Here is a 20764-nt window from a genome sequence, read left to right on the forward strand (position 1 = left end):
TCCTTTTTGTGCTGTTGGTTGTAAAAATCCTCACTGATTTTTTTTTTTCCATCGTGATGTCTGTGGCATAATTAAGATTTTTGCTTTTGTATTTTGATTCCCTGCAATTTTGTAGTGTTCTACTCTTCCTATTCAGACACAAAACAAGTCACTGTATCTCCAGTGTTCTTGCAGTATTCACATCAACAGTACACAGTCTTAAACATTTTATTAACCTTTTTTCCCTTAGGATTATATGCGTCAAGCTGGTGAAGTCACCTACGCAGATGCACACAAGGAAAGAAGAAATGAGGGAGTGATTGAGTTTAGATCCTACTCCGACATGAGAAGAGCAGTGGACAAGCTTGATGGAACAGAAGTAAATGGCAGACAGATTAGACTGATTGAAGATCGACAGAATTCCCGACGTCGCAGGTCATATACTCGGAGCCGCACTCGTTCAAGGTAGTGTTGCTTAATACTTTCTAAGATGTGTATTTTTTTTTTCTTGTTTAACCAGATTGGTTCATTATTTATAAATTAACTTTCTCAGATGTTGCCTCGTTTCCAGACATGTACAATCAACATTGTTTGTAGACGAAATAAAAAAAAACTGTATTAAATGGTTAGACAAAGTTAAAATAAATAAATGAATAGTTACGTACAGCTAAAGTAATTAGAATTTAAGTAATTGAAGTTCAAAAGAAAAACCTCAGCTACTGCAATGGTTGGGCATCATTGTTCTACCATTATCTGTGAGAAAAAAAAGAGAGACTGGAAAGAAATCAGTAAGGTGGGACCTACCTTTTGAAAAATCATGTCGCAGTTTACTTTCACATGACATGATTTTGCTTTATTCATTACGTAGAGCTAGCAGTTTACTCTTTCATTCTTCAAAATAATAAATTAAAAGTTTTATGCCTTAATCTCATTAACTTGTCTATGAGGGAGTGGTATTCGTCTGATAAACATTTTCCTCACACAGAACAAACAAGTAAGAGTCAAACAGCCTTCATAGATTTTGTCACCTGGAAGCCATAACTAGAGAATTTCTGTTGGCTCTGGAGTGTCTTATTGCATCTTTCTGGTAACTCGTGTAAGACTTTTGATTAGAGAAAGTAATTATTTTTTCATAAACTTGTGTCCTTAAGAATACAAGATGTTCTTCGTGTTTCACTGTTGCAGTCATTGCATTTGGGTTATCTGCTTGCAGTAGCCCTCAGTCGGCCTGATTAAGAAGGTCTTTGGTTCTACGACGGTTGCTCTCTCTCCTGTGACATCAGGTCATCAGGGATATAAAACATGCAGCAGACGTCATTACATCAGTCTTTCTTGCCGTGTAGTGCCCGAAGCAGAAGCAGTTCGCAAGTGCCGGTCGGCAGACTCCTGAAATTTTCGTTTTCGAGTTTCAGAACTGAAGTCTTCAACTAAAAGCCAAGTACCCCGTTGGGGAAACGTTTTCTTGCTCTAAACCAATGTCAGTAAAAGTAAATAATTGCATTTCTTGTGGAAAGCAAATTCCTCATAAAGATTTTCATTCATACTGTGTTCCTTACCTAGGCCCTGACCACGACATACCTTGCTGTTGGTTTTGTGCCTTATTTAAACCACACTATCCGTCGTCTGTATATTTGCGCTTCTACATTTTTTGGTGCTCTGTTCAATTATTCTGATATGTCTTTGGTAAGCCATCCGACTACCGACATTCCGAAAAAACGCAAAGATAAAGACAGACAGGCTGCCCAGTTCGCTGGTACTTAGTGAGACGCTTTTGCAGCCCCTGATACCCGCTACTTCAGATTTGCAGGCCTCTACTGAGACCCATTCGGAGTCTGGTATGCCGCGAGATGCTTCAACTGTGGCACCTGCGGATGTCTCTACCTTGGATGGGTACAGAGCCGCTGTGCAGGCACTGGCTTCTGAGGGTGTATTCAGGACTACTGACTTGTGTATTAAACCGGTGCCATCTTCTTCAAGGCCTAATACCCGAACCATGCCTAGAAAGCGGATGCCCAGACCGCATGGTCAGGTCTCTATGCCTAAAGAACAAATGATAAGAATGACTGAAGACCTTATTACTTTAATCAGGGGAAGCCAACTGTCCCCCTCTGAGACCTAGGACTGAGTTTGCTTATGATACTCTTCTGAGCAGGATTCTGAAATTTGTTTCATCTGATGAGCAGGATTTACCCTTGTCTACCTATGAGGATTCTGATGCTGAGGACTCTGCTCCCCCCCCCCCCCCCCAAGAGGATTTCTCTTTTGGTGAAACCTTGCATATTCTCAGGGAGCTTTTTCGTTGGGAAAGTCAGGATTTCTCTGATTCTGAAAAGAGGCTTAGGGATTTCTTACTCCTGCCCCAGCACAGGCCTTTAGCTATACCTCCTGTACTGGACATTGTTGATGCCATTTCGGAATCTAGCATGGCCCCTGAGTCTCTACCTCTTACTTCCAGAAAACCTGATAGATATTACATGGTTCCTGACTCTCTCAAGTTCCTTCTCAAAAAACTACTGCGGATCCTGAAACTATTTCACAGGAACCCAAGGGCATTAAAGCTACTACTGCCAAAAATCCTACCCCCCCCCCCCCGATAGAGACTCCAGGGCACTGGATAGATGGGGTAAGAAGGGTGTACACTTCTGCAACTTTGGCCATTAGGGCCTTGAATTGCCAGTTTCATATGTTAAAGTATCAGCTGCATATTATTGGATTGCTTAAGTAGAAAATGATGTTGATTCCTGATTGTGCTGAAAATAAGGATTTACAGGATTTTATGCATTCTGCTGAACAAGTTGGTAAACATGCATTGCAATGTGGTTTTGATTCACTAGATGCATCTTGCAGGGCTGCGGTAACTGGGTCGGTACTTAGATGGCATGCTTGGCTTAAGGAGCAATCTTTGCCAGATCATGTTAGCGAAATTACTGGATGCTCCCTTAAATCAGGTCCACCTGTTTGGCAACAAGGCAGAAGAAGTTCTTAAAAAGGTGGAGGAAAAAGCTAAATCTATGCAAACTGTTAGATTGTTACAAGTACAACCTCCAAGATTTAGTAGGCATTGGCCTTCTAAGAATTGGTCCTTTCTTGCCTCTTCCAGATCTTCAGTCCAAACCCCAGATCCAGCAGAGCAGCCAGGCTTCAGTCCCAGGGGACGCACAGGACTAAGCAGTGGGAGGGCCTCCACTTCCAAATTTGAGAGTAATAAAACTCCCCCCAATGGTAAACTGTCTCAATGACTTCTTTTTAAAACTTCCAAGCACTTGTCAACTGACTGCCCCTTTGGGCGAAAAGATTGCACTTCATGCAAAGAACTGGGGACTCATTACCCAGGACAAATGGGTTTTAAATATAGTGTCCCAAGGATACAGATTTCACTTCCACACGTCACCAACTCCAAGCGGTTGGCCGGATCTACCTCCAAAGCAGTGGGCAGGGGTCCAAAAGCAAGTACTCTCTCTCTTAAGCGTAGGGGCTATTCAGATGGTACCAGAAGAGAAAAAGGGACAAGGTTTCTACTCAAGATTTTTCCTGGTACCCAGAAAAGACCATTCATGGCGTCCTATCCTGGACCTGCCTACTCTAAACACATTTTTGGTGATTCCATAATTCAAGATGCTGACTCTTCACCAGTTGCTACTATGCTAAGCAAGGATGCCTGGTTGGCAACACTAAATTTAAAGGAAGCATACCTGCACATCCCAATCAGGCAATGTTGCAGAAGATACCTACGCTTCAAAGCAGGCTATACACACTATCAGTTCTCTGCACTTCCCTTTGGCTTATCTGCTGCGCCCAGGGTATTCACAAAGTGCCTAGCTCCAGTCATTGCATTTTGCAGGCAAAGAAATATTCAGATATACCAATACCTGGACGATTGTCTAATTCAGTCAGAAAAACAGGACATACTTTTGAATCATCTGGCTTTTGTACAGAGGGTGCTAACTTGTCTGGGGTACACCATAAACGAAAAGAAATAGCACCTGGTACCCTGTCAACAAATTATATTCCTGGGAGCAAGCTTGAATACAACTTCCCAGATGGCTTTCCTCAGGCCAGAGAAACAAGTTCACTTGACAACCCACTTCAGACAAGTGGTCACAAAAACGCTGCTTATCTGCAAGGCAAATACTACACGCCTTGGGGTTCATGGCCTCCTGCATTTTTCTAATTCCATATGCAAGACTGCATATGAGGAAACTACAATGGTATCTAAAAAGCCTATGGTGTCAACATTCTCAGGATCTAGAAGCAATGATTCCTATCATTCCTTGTCTACGCCTAGAGTTCCTTTGGTGGGCAGAGGCCTGCCACCAAAACAAGGAACTGCCATTCACACTATCCCCTGCTGCCCAAACCCTAACAGACGCATCAGATTATGCATGGGGGGGGGGGGTGCACCTGGCAGGGAAGTGCATTCAGGGCAAATGGAACCCAATTCAAATGCACCTTCACATCACTCATAAAGAAATGTTAGCTGTACAGAATGCTCTGACAGCCTTCAAGGACCACATTCTTCCAGGACAATTAATGGTAAAGACGGGACAACACCACTGTTATGTGGTACATAAACAAGCAGGGGTTGTTGTGTTTGCATTTTACATTAAATGAAGACGATGCTTCTTCCTCTCTCAGTGGTATTTATTACACACGTGTGGAAGCATACTGGAAAGTACCAGGGAGACTCCCCGAACAAAGGAATGCATAAGCTTATATACTGGTAATATTGCTGACAGTACAAAAATGTAAACTAGACCAATTAAAATAATACAGAAGACAATTAACCAATAGGTGGTTTACCCGTAGGCTTTAAGCAGTTCACACTACTACATCTCCAGGCAGAGAAAGAAAATCTGATACACTTCCATATAAGGCACATTTCCTGCTATCAGACAGGCTCTTGTTTTTCAGTACTTTTCCACTATTCACAGTTTACTTAATAGTTCATAGTACAGAGTTCACATCAATATGTACAAGTTTTCATATACTCAGTCTCCTTTGAACACATGCTTTGACCATTCATATTCTACAGGGGGTACACATTCTTACCCCCTCTGCAGACTAGCCATGGCATTGTGGAACACGGCCTTTAGTTACCAAGTACATCTACAAGCTCAATTCCTGCCAGGAAAACTAAGTACACTGGCAGATGGACTAAGCAGAACCCTCATGGACCCACACGAGTGGAAACTGGAACCAAAGATTTTCAACATGTTGACAAGCAAATGGGGGAGCCCAGAGGTAGACCCGTTTGCCTCCCCCCAGAACTATCAATTGGAAAAATTTTGTGCAAGACTCCCCACAGACAAGCTTGGAAAGTGGATTCTCTGTCCTTCAGCTGGAAAAACCTATCGCTTCATGCCTTTCCTCCTCTGCTCTCCAAAGTACTACTAAAGATCAAGCAAGACAAAGCAAGGATGATTTTGATTGCACCAGCCTGGCCACGCCAACACATGTACCCCCTCCTGCACAGTGTGTCACTGTTGGCCCCATGGCACCTGCCTCAGAATCCTACCCTGCTGTCTCAGCAGAACCACCAGATTTTGCACCCTCAGCTTCAAACACTGAACCTAGCAGCCTGGCTAATTACCTAAGCTCTCCTTTACCATCCCTCAGTAAACCAGTGATGGATGTCATTTTAGAGGCAAGGAGACCTAGTACTAGAAAATCTTATGCTGAAAAATGGAAAAGATTCTGTGCCTGGAACCAATCTCAAGGGATGAGCACAACAGTGCCCAATTTATCTCAGATTTTACAATACTTAACTGAGATGCTTCACAAGGGCCTGTCTTTTTCCTCAGTAAAAATTCACGCCTCAGCCATTTCAGCTCATTATAACACAGAACCCTCCCCTCTTCTGTCTTCCACTGCTCAAGCTGTTCCTCTGAGGGGCCAAAAATTTAAGACCACCCAGGAGAGCTCCAACACCAGCCTGGGACCTTAACTTTGTATTGGGGAAACTCATCCTTCCTCCTTTCGAGCCAGCTGCTACTGCAGATTTAAAATTCCTTTCTTGGGAAACTGTTTCCCTTTTAGCCAACACTTCTGCAAGAAGGGTATCTGAATTACAGGCCCTTCTGGCAGTGGAGCCTTTCAACTTTCATGTGGACAGGGTGTCCCTCAGGACCAATCCCTCTTTCATGCTAAAGGTGGTATCCAGTGTGGCCTTTAATCAGTCCATTCATTTGCCTACCTTCTTTTCTAATCCACAGAACAAAGGGGAACGGATACTGCACTCTTTAGATGTGCACAGAAAACTTGGATTCTACTTGGACAGGTCTAAACCTCAAAGGAAATCTGAACAACTTCTGGTGGCATTTGCTGCAGGGACAGAGGGGAAGGCTATGTCAAAGCAAACCAGATGGCTAGGCCATTGCATTCATTTCTGCTATAAGCACCATGGAAAACCTATCCCACAGGGGATCAGATCCCACTCAACCAGGGTTGCATCTACCTCTACAGCCTTTCTCAGAGGCGTACCTATCAGGGACATCCTAGAACCTGCTACCTGGAGTTCTGTACATACTTTCACCAAGCATTACCATTTGCCAATTTTCTCTAAATCCAGAGCTGGCTTTGCCACTGCAGTTTTGCATGGCCTTATAGCTGGTCCTAATGCTATCTAAATTCCTCCTCCCATTCTTAGCTTTTGGAAACTACCCAAATGTAATGACTGCAACAGTGAAACATGAAGAACATAGTACAGTTGTGTACACGTACCATAAATGTAGATGTTAGAGTGTATTCACTGTTGCAGTCCTGGTTACCCTCCCTCCAGCCCCCTGACTTAGTTTGGCTATACCTCTTCTCTCCTTTTCACTGCTTCAAAGCTTTTTGATGTATTTGCTTTTTTATTTGAGTTATAACCTTGTATATTTATAGATTTAATTGCTTCCCATTAGGGAAGCACCTGACATTTGGGGCAAGAAAAACTGATGTAATGATGTCGGCTGCATGTTTTATACCCCTGACTACCTGACATCATGGAAGAAGAGACAGCAACTGACGTAGGACCCAAGACTTTGTTAATCAGGCCGACTGAGGGCTACTGCAAGCAGATAACCCAAATGTAATGACTGCAACAGTGAATACACTCTAACATCTACATTTATGGTAAGTGTACACAACTGTACTGTCAAGTTTTAGAAAATGTTTTACAACTTTGTTGAATGTTTATATGTAAGATCGGCTGAAATTCTACTTCTTGCCAAGAAGTGTATCCTATAACTGATTTGTGCAGTTAAAAGCATTCTCTAGAGTCTCCTTGCTCCTTTTTTTTTTTTTTTTGTTTAAAGTTTTCATTTAGTGTCTCTGCTGTTTTCCTGCTGGAGTAAACATTTCTGTAATGTTTTCTGACCAAAATAGTGTAGCTAGTAGCTGTAGCATTGTCCATTTTCAGGATTGCTGTCTCTGGGCCTAGTTGTTTGTTTGTAGTGACTGTGTGTTTTGAGCACATTTCCCAGGCCATTTTGAATTAGCAGATGCCATTCTCCACTTTAGTGAAATTATAGTATTTATTGACCACTGGCTGGTCTAGGGCTTGGAGTAGGCACCTCACTGGTTCTTTTAAGCTTTTTTTTAAGTTTTCAGGTTTCAACCTTCTTTTACTTAAGACCTACCTTTGTGAGTGTTTCTGCTGATGTTCATTGTGTTACCCTGCTGCAGTCATCACACTCTGGTTATCCTGCCATCAGGCGGTCCCGCAGTCTGCCTGAGTTCCAAAGTCTTGGTCCGGCGTCGGTTGCTGTCACTTCTTCCCTGACGTCAGTGCGCCAGGGGTATATAAGAGGCATTCAATGCCATTTTCTTCAGTTTTTTCTTGCCACGCGGTGCCCGAAGCAGAAGCAGTTCGCAAGTGCCGGTCGGCCGACACCTGAGATTTTCGATTCAAATTTCGGTCCGAAGTCTTCAATAAAGCTAAGTACCCCATTGGGGAACCTTTTCTTGCCTCAGTCCGATGTCAGAAAAAGTTAACAATTGCATCTCTTGTGGGAAGCAAATACCTCATAAGAACTTCCATTCTTATTGTATTCCTTGCCTAGGCCCAGTCCACGACGTCACAGGTGGTCGGTTTTTTTGTGCTAGGTTTAATAAACAAACTATCATACGTAGTTTTGACTTCACACGACATTATTTTGGTAGGAAATTTAATTATATCATGCCGTCAGAGCAGCCGACGACCGGCATGCATAAAAAAACGCAAGGATAAGGACAGGCAGCCTAGGAACAAGCCAGACTCCGAGGCCTCTGCTGGGCCTGTCGCCGGTTCTCCAGTTTTCAGTGAGGTGCCTTCGCAGCCCCTGACTACCGCAGAATTGGAACCCCAGACAGCTTCGGATTCTCAAGCGGAGAGTACTAGGCCGTCGCAGCCATCTTCATTAGGCCCTTCCGACACCGGAGCAGAAGGAGATCCCGGTGCAGTAGAAACACCTTCGGTTGCAGAAGGTGTCTTCAGACAGACTACACTCACCATTAAATCTTATGCTAAGCTTAAAACTCCATTAAAACCAAAAAAGACTGTACATCAGTCTCCAGTTCAAGGCTTCATGCCTAAGAAACAGATGCTTAAGATGGCTGAAGATTTGATTACCCTAATCAGGGAGGGGTTCCCATCCCCCTCCAGATAAGACCACGAGAAGAGGAGGATTATGCTTCCTCTGACCAGGTTTCAATTTCCTCAGATCCTTCTGAGGAACAGGATTACGTCTTTCCCCCTTATGAAGACTCTGATGCTGAAGACTCTTCCCTCAGCATCTCCCCCTGAAGACTACTCCTTTGGGGAAACTTTACATACCATGAGGGAACATTTCCACTGAGAAGGCCAGGACCACTCTGATTCTAAGAGAAGGCTCCGAGAGTTCCTTTTACTACCCCAGCACAGACCACTTGCTATCCCTCCAGTTTTAGACATTTTGGATGATGTTTACTTGGAGTCTAGTCTAAATCCAGACTCTCTACCTCCTGCTCCAGCTAAACCAGACAGATACTACAGAGTACCTGACTCACACAAATTCCTTTATAAAAGCCCTGTGGCTGACCCATAAACAATTTCCCAGGGTCCCAAAGGGGCTAAAGCTTCTATGGCTAAAAATCCTGTGCCCTCTGAAAGGGATTCCAGAGCCCTAGATAGATGGGGAAAGAAGATATACACCTCAGCTACTCTGGTTATGAGAGCATTAAATTGTCAGTTTCACATGCTGAAATGTCAGCAATTCCTAATGTCTCAATTAAAACAAAAAATGAGCACACATTCTGAACAGTCTGAATTCAAGGAAATGCAGGATCTGTTGCATGCAGCTGAACAGGTGGGCAAACGTACTTTACAATGTGGATTTGATTCATTGGAAGCTTCCTGAAGAGCAGCTGTTACTGGGTCTGTCATACGTAGACAAGCTTGGTTAAAAGAACAAACCCTGCCTGATCATGTTAAAGCAAAATTATTGGGTGCACCTTTACAGCGGGATGTATTTGGTGTCAAAGCAGAAGAGGTCTTAAAGAAAATGGAGGATAAGGCAAAGTCTGTGCAGACGGTCAAGGATTTCTTACAGGTACAACCCCTTTGTTTCAGCAGAAATTGGCCAACAAAAAAATGGTCCTTTCCAGCTTCTGACAGATCACAGAGGGACAAATACAGACGCCCAAGGGGCAGAGGTCAGTCACAAGGCCCTTACAAACCTCACCAATAGGGTACTGCTACCCAGAAAGGAGGAGAAGACAGGCCCCAAGCTAGCAGAAGACAAACACAATGACTCAACAAACTACCAAGCAAATTTCTCCTGGCAGCTTCCTTGGGAGGAAAATTAGCAGTTTTTGCAGACAACTGTCACATCATCACAAAAGACAAATGGGTCCTAAACATTGTCTCACAAGGATACAGATTCCACTTTCATACCTTGCCAAGGAAAAAAGGAATGCCAAACCTGCCACCAAATCAATGGCCAGAGGCACAAAAACAAATTACAGCTCTCATGGACATGAGAGCCATTCAACAGGTCCCTACACAGGAGCAAGGACAAGGATTTTAGTCAAGATTCTTTCTAGTCCCAAGAAAAGACAAAGCATGGAGACCCATTCTGGATCTTTCAGTTCTGAACACCTATCTGCAAGTACCAAAATTCAAGATGCTAACACTGCAGCAGCTTCTTCCCATGCTGGGCAAGAATGCTTGGCTAGTTACGTTGGACCTCAAGGAGGCATACCTGCATGTCCCTATCAGACAAAATTGCAGAAGATACCTCCGCTTCATTGCAGGTTCAACACATTATCAATTCTCTGCACTGCCCTTTGGCTTATCTACTGCGCCCAGGGTCTTCACAAAATGCCTGGCACCAGTAATTGCATCCTGCAGACAAAGAGGAATTCAAATATACCCATACCTGGATGACTGCCTTATTCAAGCAGAAAGCAAGGACATTCTTTTAAAGCATCTGGCATTTGTCAAAGTTGCCTATTGTACACAGTAAACGAAAATAAATCAAAACTAGTGCCCTCACAAAACATAATATTCCTGGGTGCCAGCTTGAATACAATGGCCCAGATGGCTTATCTCACTCCAGACGAACAACAGCTAACTCAATATTTCAAAATAATGGCAACAAAGACCCAACTCCCTGCAAGAAAAATTCTGCAGGCCTTGGGATTCATGGTATCTTGCATACTACTAATACCATTTGCAAAACTGCATATGAGGAAATTACAATGGTACCTGAAAAAGCGTATGGACTCAGCACAGCCACAGCTTGGAAACAATGATACCACTCATTCTCTGCCTTTAACAGGAGTTTCTGTGGTGGGCACAAGCATGTCACCTCAACAAGGGTCAGCCTTTCACCGTACCCACAGCCAGGCAAACTATGACAACAGATGCATCGGACTATGCCTGGGGAGCACACATGGCAGGACAGTGCATTCAGGGCAAATGGACTACAGATCAAAGGCATCTGCATATCAATCAAAAAGAAATGCTAGCAGTACAGAATGCCCTAACAGCTTTCAAGGACCTCTTACACCCAGGACAACTTAATAAGGACGGACAACACCACAGTAATGTGGTACATAAGCAAGGGGGCACAAATTCCTACCCTCTATGCAGGCAAGCAATGACGTTGTGGAACGCAGCACTGTCTTACCAGGTTCAGTTACAAGCACAATTCTTGCCAGGAAAGAAAAACACTTTGGCAGACGACCTAAGCAGAAACATCATGGATCCACACGAGTGGAAACTAGATCCACAAGTATTTGCAATGATGGCTCAAAAATGGGGATGCCCAGACATAGATCTGTTTGCCAGCCCCCAAAACTACCAACTTCAAAAATTTTGCACAAGGGCATTCCATCCACAAGCTTGGAAAGTGGACGCCCGCTCATTCAGTTGGAAAACCTTAACAGTGTATGCCTTTCCTCCACTGCCTCTTCTAGCAAAGGTACTGCTGAAAGTCAGGTTAGAGAGGCCACAAATGATACTCATTGCACCAGACTGGCCACGCCAGCATTTGTATCCAATTTTAACAAACATGGCCCACGGCCCACCATGGATTTTACCACAAATTCCTCACCTGCTTACCCAGCGAGACAATCGGATTCTACACAGCCAACTCAAGACTTTAAACCTGGCTGCATGGAAAATTACCTAAACAACCAACCAACTCCTCTATCCAAAGCTGTTATGGATGTCATTCTGGAGGCCAGGAGGCCCAGCACCAGAAAAACCTATTCAGACAAATGGAAAAAGATTTTGCGCCTGGAACCAGGTAAAGGCCAAAATCCCCTTGATCCAAACATTCCTCAGATTCTACAATATTTAACTGAGATGTTGCACAAAGGACTTTCCTTTTCATCTATTAAGATTCAGCTCATTACAACACGGATCCTCCTTTATTCTCACATCCACTCCTAAGACAGTACCTCAGAGGGGCTAAGAACATAAGACCACCCAGGAGAGCACCAACACCTACTTGGGATCTCAACTTTGTTCTGGAAAAGCTTACACTGCCGCCCTTTGAACCAGCGTTTTCAGCTGATTTTAAAATTTCTTTCATGGAAAACTGCCCTGCTACTAGCAATAACCTCATCTAGAAGAGTGTTAGAGCTACAGGAACTAATGGCAGTGGAGCCTTTCCTCATTTTTCACCAAGACAGTCTCTCTACAAACTAACCCTACCTTTATGCCAAAGGTGGTATCCAGTGTGGCCCTAAACCAAACCATTCATTTGCCCACCTTTTTCCCAAATCCCCAGAGCAAAGGAGAAAAACTCCTGCACTCTTTGGACATTCACAGGCAATTACGTTACTACTTGGTTAAAACTAAGCCATTCAGAAAATCTGAACAGCTCTTTGTATCCTATGCTGCAGGATCACAAGGAAAAGCTGTCTCAGAAAACAAACCATTTCTAAATGGATAGGGCATTGCATACGTTTCTGCTACACACATCATGGGAAACCGGTACCTGCTAACATTAGGTCCCACTCCACCAGGTGCTACCGCTACATCAGCAGCCTTTCTCAGGGGAGTGCCAGCCAAGGATATTCTGGAAGCTGCAACTTGGAGTTCAGTGCACACCTTCACCAAACACTATCACTTACCCCTATATTCTAAGACTAGAGCTGGTTTTGCCACTGCAGTTTTGCAGGGCCTATTAGCTTCTTCTAACCCTGTTTAACTCCACCACCCATCCTTAGCTTTGGGATTCAACCCAAGTGTGATGACTGCAGCAGGGTAACACGATGAACATAGTACAGTTTTGTACCTACCATAAATGTAGATGTTCGAGTGTTCACCATGCTGCAGTCCAGGTTACCCTCCCTTAGCTGAATTTATCTATGCCACTCTATCCTCGGAAGGTATTGTTTTATATGTGTATATATATACTGTTGGGGGCACCTGACATCTGGGGCAAGAAAAACTGAAGAAAATGGTGTCGGATGCCTCTTGTATACCCCTGGCGCACTGACGTCAGGGAAGAAGCGACAGCAACCGACGCCGGACCAAGACTTTGGAACTCAGGCCGACTGCAGGACCGCCTGACGGCAGGATAACCCAAGTGTGATGACTGCAGCAGGGTGAACACTCTAACATCTACATTTATGGTAGGTACAAAACTGTACTTTCATCCACCCAACAGGGAGTCCCGGGCAGTGGACAGGTTAGGGAAGCAAGTTTTTGCTGCAGCGACCTTTGCTGAACGTTCACTGAATTTCCTGGCACACTTTACGAGACTCCAGAGAGACCTAATTTCCGAACTCTCTGGTAGCCTCGTGGGTCAGTGTCGGATGGAGCACGTGACACAGTGGCTTCCCAACTTGCCACCCTTGAAGCGATTTTGAATTCCTCCATGAGGTTGTTCTCCCATGCAACCAAAGGAGCAGCTAGAGCAGCAGGTACTGGCGTGGTTTTCCGACGTCGTGCCTTAATGCGCATTTCTGACCTACTGGATTCCTTCAAGTCTTCCTTTTTGAACGCCCCTATTGAGCCCTCTGCACTCTTTAGTTCTAAGGTCAAGGATACTTTGGCCAGGTGTGAGCCAGGATACTTTGGCCAGTTGCGAGCAGGATGGAAAGACCTTGTCTGCCGTGGGCCTGCGTTTCTCCATTCCTCAGCATTCCTTCTCCAGGAACCAGAGGAGTGGAAAGTTGTGGCACAAGAAGTTGCAAGTTTTTTTCATGACACGTGTGGCGAGTACTCCTCCAGAGGCAGAGGGGGGGGGGGTCTGACGGAAGATGCCCCTTTAGGGGCAGGGGGGGTTACCGGAATCAGGGCTCCAGAGGTTCTTTCTCCTGTAGACGCTATCAGTGCTCCTGAAGCGTTTCCCAATTTCCTCTGGAAGCAGTCGGGGAGCGTTTCTCTCTGCACCAAACAGCCTGGTCCTCCATTACCGACGATCTATGGGTGCAGAGAATTATCACCAGAGGCTATCACATTCCCCTCAAATCCTTTCCAAGACCTCAATTCTCCCTTCCCGACGTACCACCCAGTCAAAGGGAGGAGACAGCTTCCGAAATCAAGAAGGTTCTTCTAAAGCGAGTCATCCAACAGGTCCCCCCAGATCAATGCAGATTAGGGTTCTACTCCAGACTCTCTTTGGTGCCAAAAAAACGGGGACTGGAGGCCCATCCTGGATCTCAGTCGTGTGAACGAGTCAGTCATACAGACCAAGTTCCGCATGGTCACTGTTCAATCCATCCTTCCATTTCTTCGGGAGGGTTTGTGGATGTGCTCTCTAGATCTCCGGGATGCGTATTACTACATCAAAATGGACAAACGCTCCAGGAGACTTTTACACTTCTGGCTAGGAGCCAATCATTTTTGTTTCAGAGCCCTGCCTTTTGGTCTCTCAATGGCCCCCAGAGTGTTCACGAAATGTCTAGCAGTGGTGACAGCTCACTTGAGACTTCACAGATTCCAGGTGTTTTCTTATGGACGATTGGCTCCTCTCCGCCCCCACCGAGCGTCTACTGACCAAGACCCTTCGCTACGCTCTGTCTCTGGCAGAGTCTCTGGGTATTACTATCAATTGGGAAAAATCAAACCTTCAGCCCTCACAACAACTGGAATTTATAGGGGCTATGTTCAACACTCAGCTCTGCCTAATATCTCTTCTCATCATACTCTATTTAAAGACTGAGAACGCAAGTGCAAGTGATACTCGACCGCAGGAAAGTGTCTGCAAGGGAAGTTCTGCAGGCTCCGAGTTCCATGGCGGCAGCCATTCCCATTGTTCCGTTGGCCAGACTTCATATGAGCCTGTTACAGTTACAATGGCTTCTTCAAACTCAGTGGATACACAGTCATCATCCCTTGAACGCACTAATCCTCATCACCGATCTCTGCCAACAGGATCTCCTCTGGTGGATGAGAATGGACGAAAGTCTTTGGTGTCACCCCTTTCAACCTCTTCAGCCCAACGCCACGGTGACTACGGACGCTTCCCTGATAGGGAGGAGGGGCCACTTTCAATGAAAATCTGTTCAATGCACATGGTCTAGTCTAGAAGTCAACTTGCATATCAACGTTCTTGAGCTTAGAGCTGTTACTGGTGTTACAAGCTCTCCATCCTCTTCTTCCTCTCGGACAGATTGCTATCCAGTTCGACAACATGTCTGTGGTCTGGTACAACAACAAGCAGGGAGGGACCAGATCTTTACCTCCTTTGCTGCGAAGCTATGAGAATTTGGCAGTGGGCGATGGCTTCCAACCGTTTCCTGATTGCTACACACATCCCGGGGAGTTCCAACAGTTTCCTGATTGCTACACATATCCCAGGGTGTTCCATCGTGATGCGGACAGGTTGAACAGATGCATACTGCTTCCTCACAAGTGGTCTCTCAACCCGAGAGTGGCAGAGGAAATTTTCAGCCGCTGGGGCCGACCTTGCTGCGATCTGTTTGCCTCCCCCTCCAATATGAAGTGCAGCAGTTACTTTGCCCTCTTTCCTCCGTACGAGTAGTCCCCGAGAGATGCTGTGACTCACGATCGGCCCCGCGGGTCTCCTGTACACTTTTCCTCCCATCCCCTTGATACCCTTGGTCTTAAGGAAAGCTACTCAGTTGGGAAGCAGAATGATTCTCATTGCTCCGTTCTGGCCTCAACAGGTTTGGTTCCCCTTCTTTCAGTCACACCTGCTCCGACCTCCTTGGGTCCTGGACTTCCGTCAGGATCTCATTTCTCACCCCAAGGGTTGTCTCCAAATCTTTTTTTTTTTTTCCAAAACAGGTTTATTGTTTTAACATACAAGAGAAATATCATAACAATTTTATACAAGTAATTAAAAATAGGTATTATTATAATATTCAACAAAACAACTAAAGTATTTACAAAGACATCCACTACAACCAGATCAATTAATTAAACTAAAATACCATGCTATTGAAATTAAAATTTTTTTAACAAATTTTGTAAATTATCCCATACAATAAAATAAGATGTTTTTCTATTTGTTCTAGTCCTAATTGTGTTTATTTCCATATGGCACACTATATTCATAACATTTTTAAATTCATTGAACGAAGGAGGTGTGTCTGAAATCCAATTTCTAGTTATTATTTTCCTAGCCACTGCTAGAATAGACCATAACAAGGGAAGCTTAACCTTTTTAACACTTTGAGGTACAGGTGTGTTGAATAATATAAGAGATTTAGAAATAATGAAATTATCTGTAAAAAGAGCCTGCAAAAATTCATTAATTGACTTCCAGTATTCTTTCAATTTTATACAGTCATAAAACATATGAGCCCAGTCAGCATTAATTTCTACATTACATCTCTTACATAGATTATCTTTATTATTTATTTTATTCCTCATCAAAGGTGTATAAAAAGATCTATGTAAAAATTTCCATGTATAAAGTCTCCAGACAATGGAAGACGTAGTTTTATAAGCAGATTCCAGTATATATTGTTTATCTTGATTTGGTGGGTCCCCATTAATAGAAGTGAAATAATTCCAGTATGAATCTACACTGTAAAAAGTTTCTTGTCTGATAACTTTATGTATGTATGGAAGTTTACCTTTATCAGAAACTTTGTTGTAAATTTAATATCAAGTAATCAATCAGTGTTGGAATAGATTCTTTAACAGTTATAGACATTAAATCTATTTTATTAATGAGATGTTGTCTAAAGGTCTGAACCTCTAACCAGCAAGTTTCTCTTAGATCAAATTCTTGTTTTAAGAAATCTAGATTTTTAACTTTATTATCAGATATCAACTGATACCAGTACTTTAGATCATTATCTATAGCTAAATGAGTTCCTTCAGAAGTAGATGACAAAAGCATACCCTGAGTATACATTATAGGAAATACAATAAAATTCCATTCCCTATACTTATGGTGCATGAATATAAAGTTACGATAACTAATAATAATATTTAATGGGTAACAAACCATATGTTTAGATGTAATAGGTGAAGAACAAAATTCCTTTAGTAACCATAACATGGAGTTATTTACAATCATATTTTTATGTGTTAAGGAGATTTTCATGAAGTGTATACTAATTAGCTCCCAATAATCTTTCCATTTTGTGACATATGACTGATCTATTAATAAAGTAATAACTTTTACAATAGAAGAGATAGTATATAAATTAAAGTCTGGAAAAGAAATACCCCCTTGAGACCAGCTATTAGTATGTTTCTTTAATGCAATCCTAGGTCTATTAGGTGCCCATAAGAAATTTAACATTAGTGTGTTCAGTTTCTTGATAATTATTTTTGTAGGTGGAAGTATTATTGATTGTATTAAGTATAAAATCTTGGGGAATATTATCATTTTAATAATTGTAAGTCTCTCCTCCATAGTAAAAAACATATTATTCCAGGTGTTAAAAAAGATTTTGTATATTAAGAAAACGGGTATTATAATTATTATATATAATAGATTTAATATCTTTAGATAGTATTTTACCTGTTAAAAAAGATTTTGTATATTAAGAAAACGGGTATTATAATTATTATATATAATAGATTTAATATCTTTAGATAGTATTTTACCTAAATAAGTTATCTGACCTGAATTGGGTACATATTTAGTAAAATCACTAATGAGAATATTTTTTCGTGTATATATAGGTAGTATTTTAGTTTTTTCTTCATTGAATATTAAACCAGAAATACTTTTAAAATTCATCATGTTGTCAAATAGAGACTGTATAGAAGAATTAGATCCTGCTGATGTAATTAGAACATCATCTGCAAAAAGTTGAATTTTGGGTGTTGTATTTTCATCTATTTCAAAACCCTCTATGTCAGTACTGTTTCTGATCAAATTAGCCCAAGGCTCCATTACTAAAGTGAATAATAGTGGAGAAAGTGGACATCCTTGTTTTGTACCTTTAAGAATGGGTATTTTTTGTGAAACATATGTTCCTACCTTAATATAAGCCAACGTTCCTTTGTATAAATGTTCAATTAGATTTACAAATGCATCCGAGAAGTTTGTGCACTTCAATAAGGTAAACAGATAGTCCCAACTTACTGAATCAAATGCTGAACTTATATCAAGACTAATAAGTGTTAAATCTTTCTTTTTCCTATTTGCAAAATCTATTAATGTTAAAGTTCTTATATTATCAAAAATATTTCTATTTACAATGAAGCCTGTCTGATCTATATCTATAATGCCGGGAATGATTGTCTTCAAACTATCAGCAAAGATATTCATAAACATTTTATAATCAACATTAAGTAATGAGATGGGCCGATATGAAGAACATCTAGTTGGATCTTTATTAGGTTTTAAAATTGGCGAAATAAATGTATATTGCCAAGATGGGGGGGTTATTAACTCAGTTTGTGCCAAAATAAAAACCTTATGTATTAATGAATATGTATTTTTAGAAAGGATTTTATATATCTCTGGTATAATACCATCATTACCCGGTGCTTTGTTTGATTTAAGCTTATTTATTTGTGTAATAACTTCTGTATATGAAATACTCTTGTCCAATAGTTTAATCTGGTGTTTATTAAGCTTTTTATTCATATTTGTGGTTATAAACTCCTTTATTTTATCTTTAGGTTCCATGTTAATATTATTATGGTTAATTTTGTGAAAGTGATTTCTAAATTCATCTAGTATTTCTGGTATACTAGAAACATTCTTCTTTTTTCCTTAGAGAAAAGATTTCTTTGATATGGTTTTGTTTATTCAACCTTTTTGTTTTATTTTTAAGTCTATGTAAGTATTTGGGGCTTATTGAATAAGACAAAAACTTGTATTTCTCAAGTTATTTTAACTTTATGAGTTAAAATTTCTTTGTATTTCTCATTTAGTTTGTTTATTTCTTCAATAACTTTCTTGTCCATAATATTTTCTTTATTATTATGTTTATAAGAGTCTAATTTACTTTGAATATCTAACAATTCCTTATCCCAAGATTTCCTTTTATTATTATACCATCTGATACTTTGTCCATATAGATATGATTTTAAGGCATCCCAAACATAAACAATGGAGACTTCAGGAGTGTTATTTATGTCTAAAAATGTTTTACTTCTGAAAGTATATATTCTTTATAGTCTTTTAGTTGAGTTAAGTATGCTGGTATCCTTTTGATCTGAACATTGAGTATTTTTTATCATGAATTCAAAAACAATTGAATTATGATCAGATATAGGACATGAAATGATTTTGAAATTAATTAAATATGTTACCATCTGGTTAGAAATAAAGACCCTATCTATTTTGAATAAGTTTTGTATCTGTTAGAAAAAAAGGTGTATGGTAATGATTTTGAATCTATCTGATTATTAATATCATTCAAATGATAAGAATTAGCAAAATCCTTTAAATGTTTTGCATTAGATGTAATTCTTCTCTTTCCTATAGTGGTAGTATCACTTTCATGTAGTATACAATTAAAGTCACCAGCTAAAATAATATCTCCTATAGAGAATGATATGATCTTATCAAGATGATGTTTCACTGTATTAATACCAATTCCAGGTATCCAATATACATTAATTAAAGTGTAAGTCTTCCCATTAATTTGTATTGTAACCATACAAAACATTCCTTTGTCATCCTGATAAGACTTAATGGTTTTAGGAATGGGCATACTTTTATTCCATAAAATAGCCACTCCTCTTTTTTTCTGAGTGTGCTCTGAACTAACCAGTACTGTATATTTGTTTGTGGCTAGTTTTATCAATATCTTTTTTCAAGAGATGGGTTTCTTGTAGGAAGACTAAGTTGGCCTTATGTAAATTAATGTATCTTATTAGGCTTGCCCTTTTACATGGATTATTCAATCCATTAATGTTTAAAGAAATTCCTTTTAAAGATGTCATTTGGCATTTTTAAAACTTAAGAATCTTATGATCAAAATAACAAGATAAGTAATGTTACATCTCCTCATTTAGGTGTACCTTTAAATATAGCTGTATTTATTGAATCTCTTATGGGATTTTGTATAGGATTCAATTTTGTTTGTAGTGACAATGAATGTACAAAATATATTGTGGATGTCAAAACTATATACAAATAACAATGAACAAGTGAAAATAATGTAAGGATTAAACCTTGCATCCAGCCTGGAGTTGTAAACTCCAACTTAGAGTAGTATTTACCACTCAAGTTAACCCCCTACCCTAAGCAGCAGTATGTCAGCTACCACCTTATCAATTTAATACTAGTTATATTTAACTGAAGTTAACAGTTTTCAATTCAATTATCTAGCAAGACAAGACTACACATTTGGTAAAACAGCATCATATAAACTAAAATAAACCTTTTTTTTTTTTTTTAACTGTTCATACTACTATATACATCCATGTAATATAAAACACTTGTATTCAAATAGCATTCAAGTAATCTTGATGTTAGAAATCAAGAGGAGAGAAAAATAAGTTCTAACATTCATTTAAATCAAAAACTTTGGCTAATATGTTTCAGACATTACATATATTAGGATGCATCTATTTTCTGTCATGTAAATACAGTTAACAGCTTCCAAAAAAAACCTTGAATTGCTTGTATATGAGCATTTACTCAAACTCATTATTGCCAATAGAATAAAATATTGTATTCATAGAAATTGTTATAAATCATACTTCATAGTTAAGCAGATTCTCAAACATTTATATACATATCTACATACACACACATACACACACACACACACATTATTATATATATATATATATATATATATATATATATATATATATATATATATATATACACACATGCATACACACACACACATACACACACACACACACACACACACACACACACACACACACACACACACACACACACACACACACACATACACACACACACAC

At 40.7% G+C, this 20764-nt stretch overlaps 1 protein-coding gene across 1 annotated transcript in view; it reads left to right on the top strand.

Moving 5' to 3' along the window:
- The first annotated feature begins 233 nt into the window (after positions 1-233).
- Positions 234-20764, top strand: part of LOC122812953 (serine/arginine repetitive matrix protein 2-like) — a 233274-nt gene continuing 212743 nt past the window's right edge. The window contains exon 1 of the mRNA XM_044085036.1: positions 234-444. Coding sequence (XP_043940971.1) covers positions 236-444 — 209 coding nt within the window. The 5' untranslated portion in view covers positions 234-235. The remainder of the gene's footprint in view (positions 445-20764) is intronic.

This window comes from Protopterus annectens, chromosome 1.part1 (genome assembly GCF_019279795.1).
Source record: "Protopterus annectens isolate FY-2018-M chromosome 1.part1, PAN1.0, whole genome shotgun sequence".
In the NCBI taxonomy this organism is placed as follows: domain Eukaryota; kingdom Metazoa; phylum Chordata; order Ceratodontiformes; family Protopteridae; genus Protopterus; species Protopterus annectens.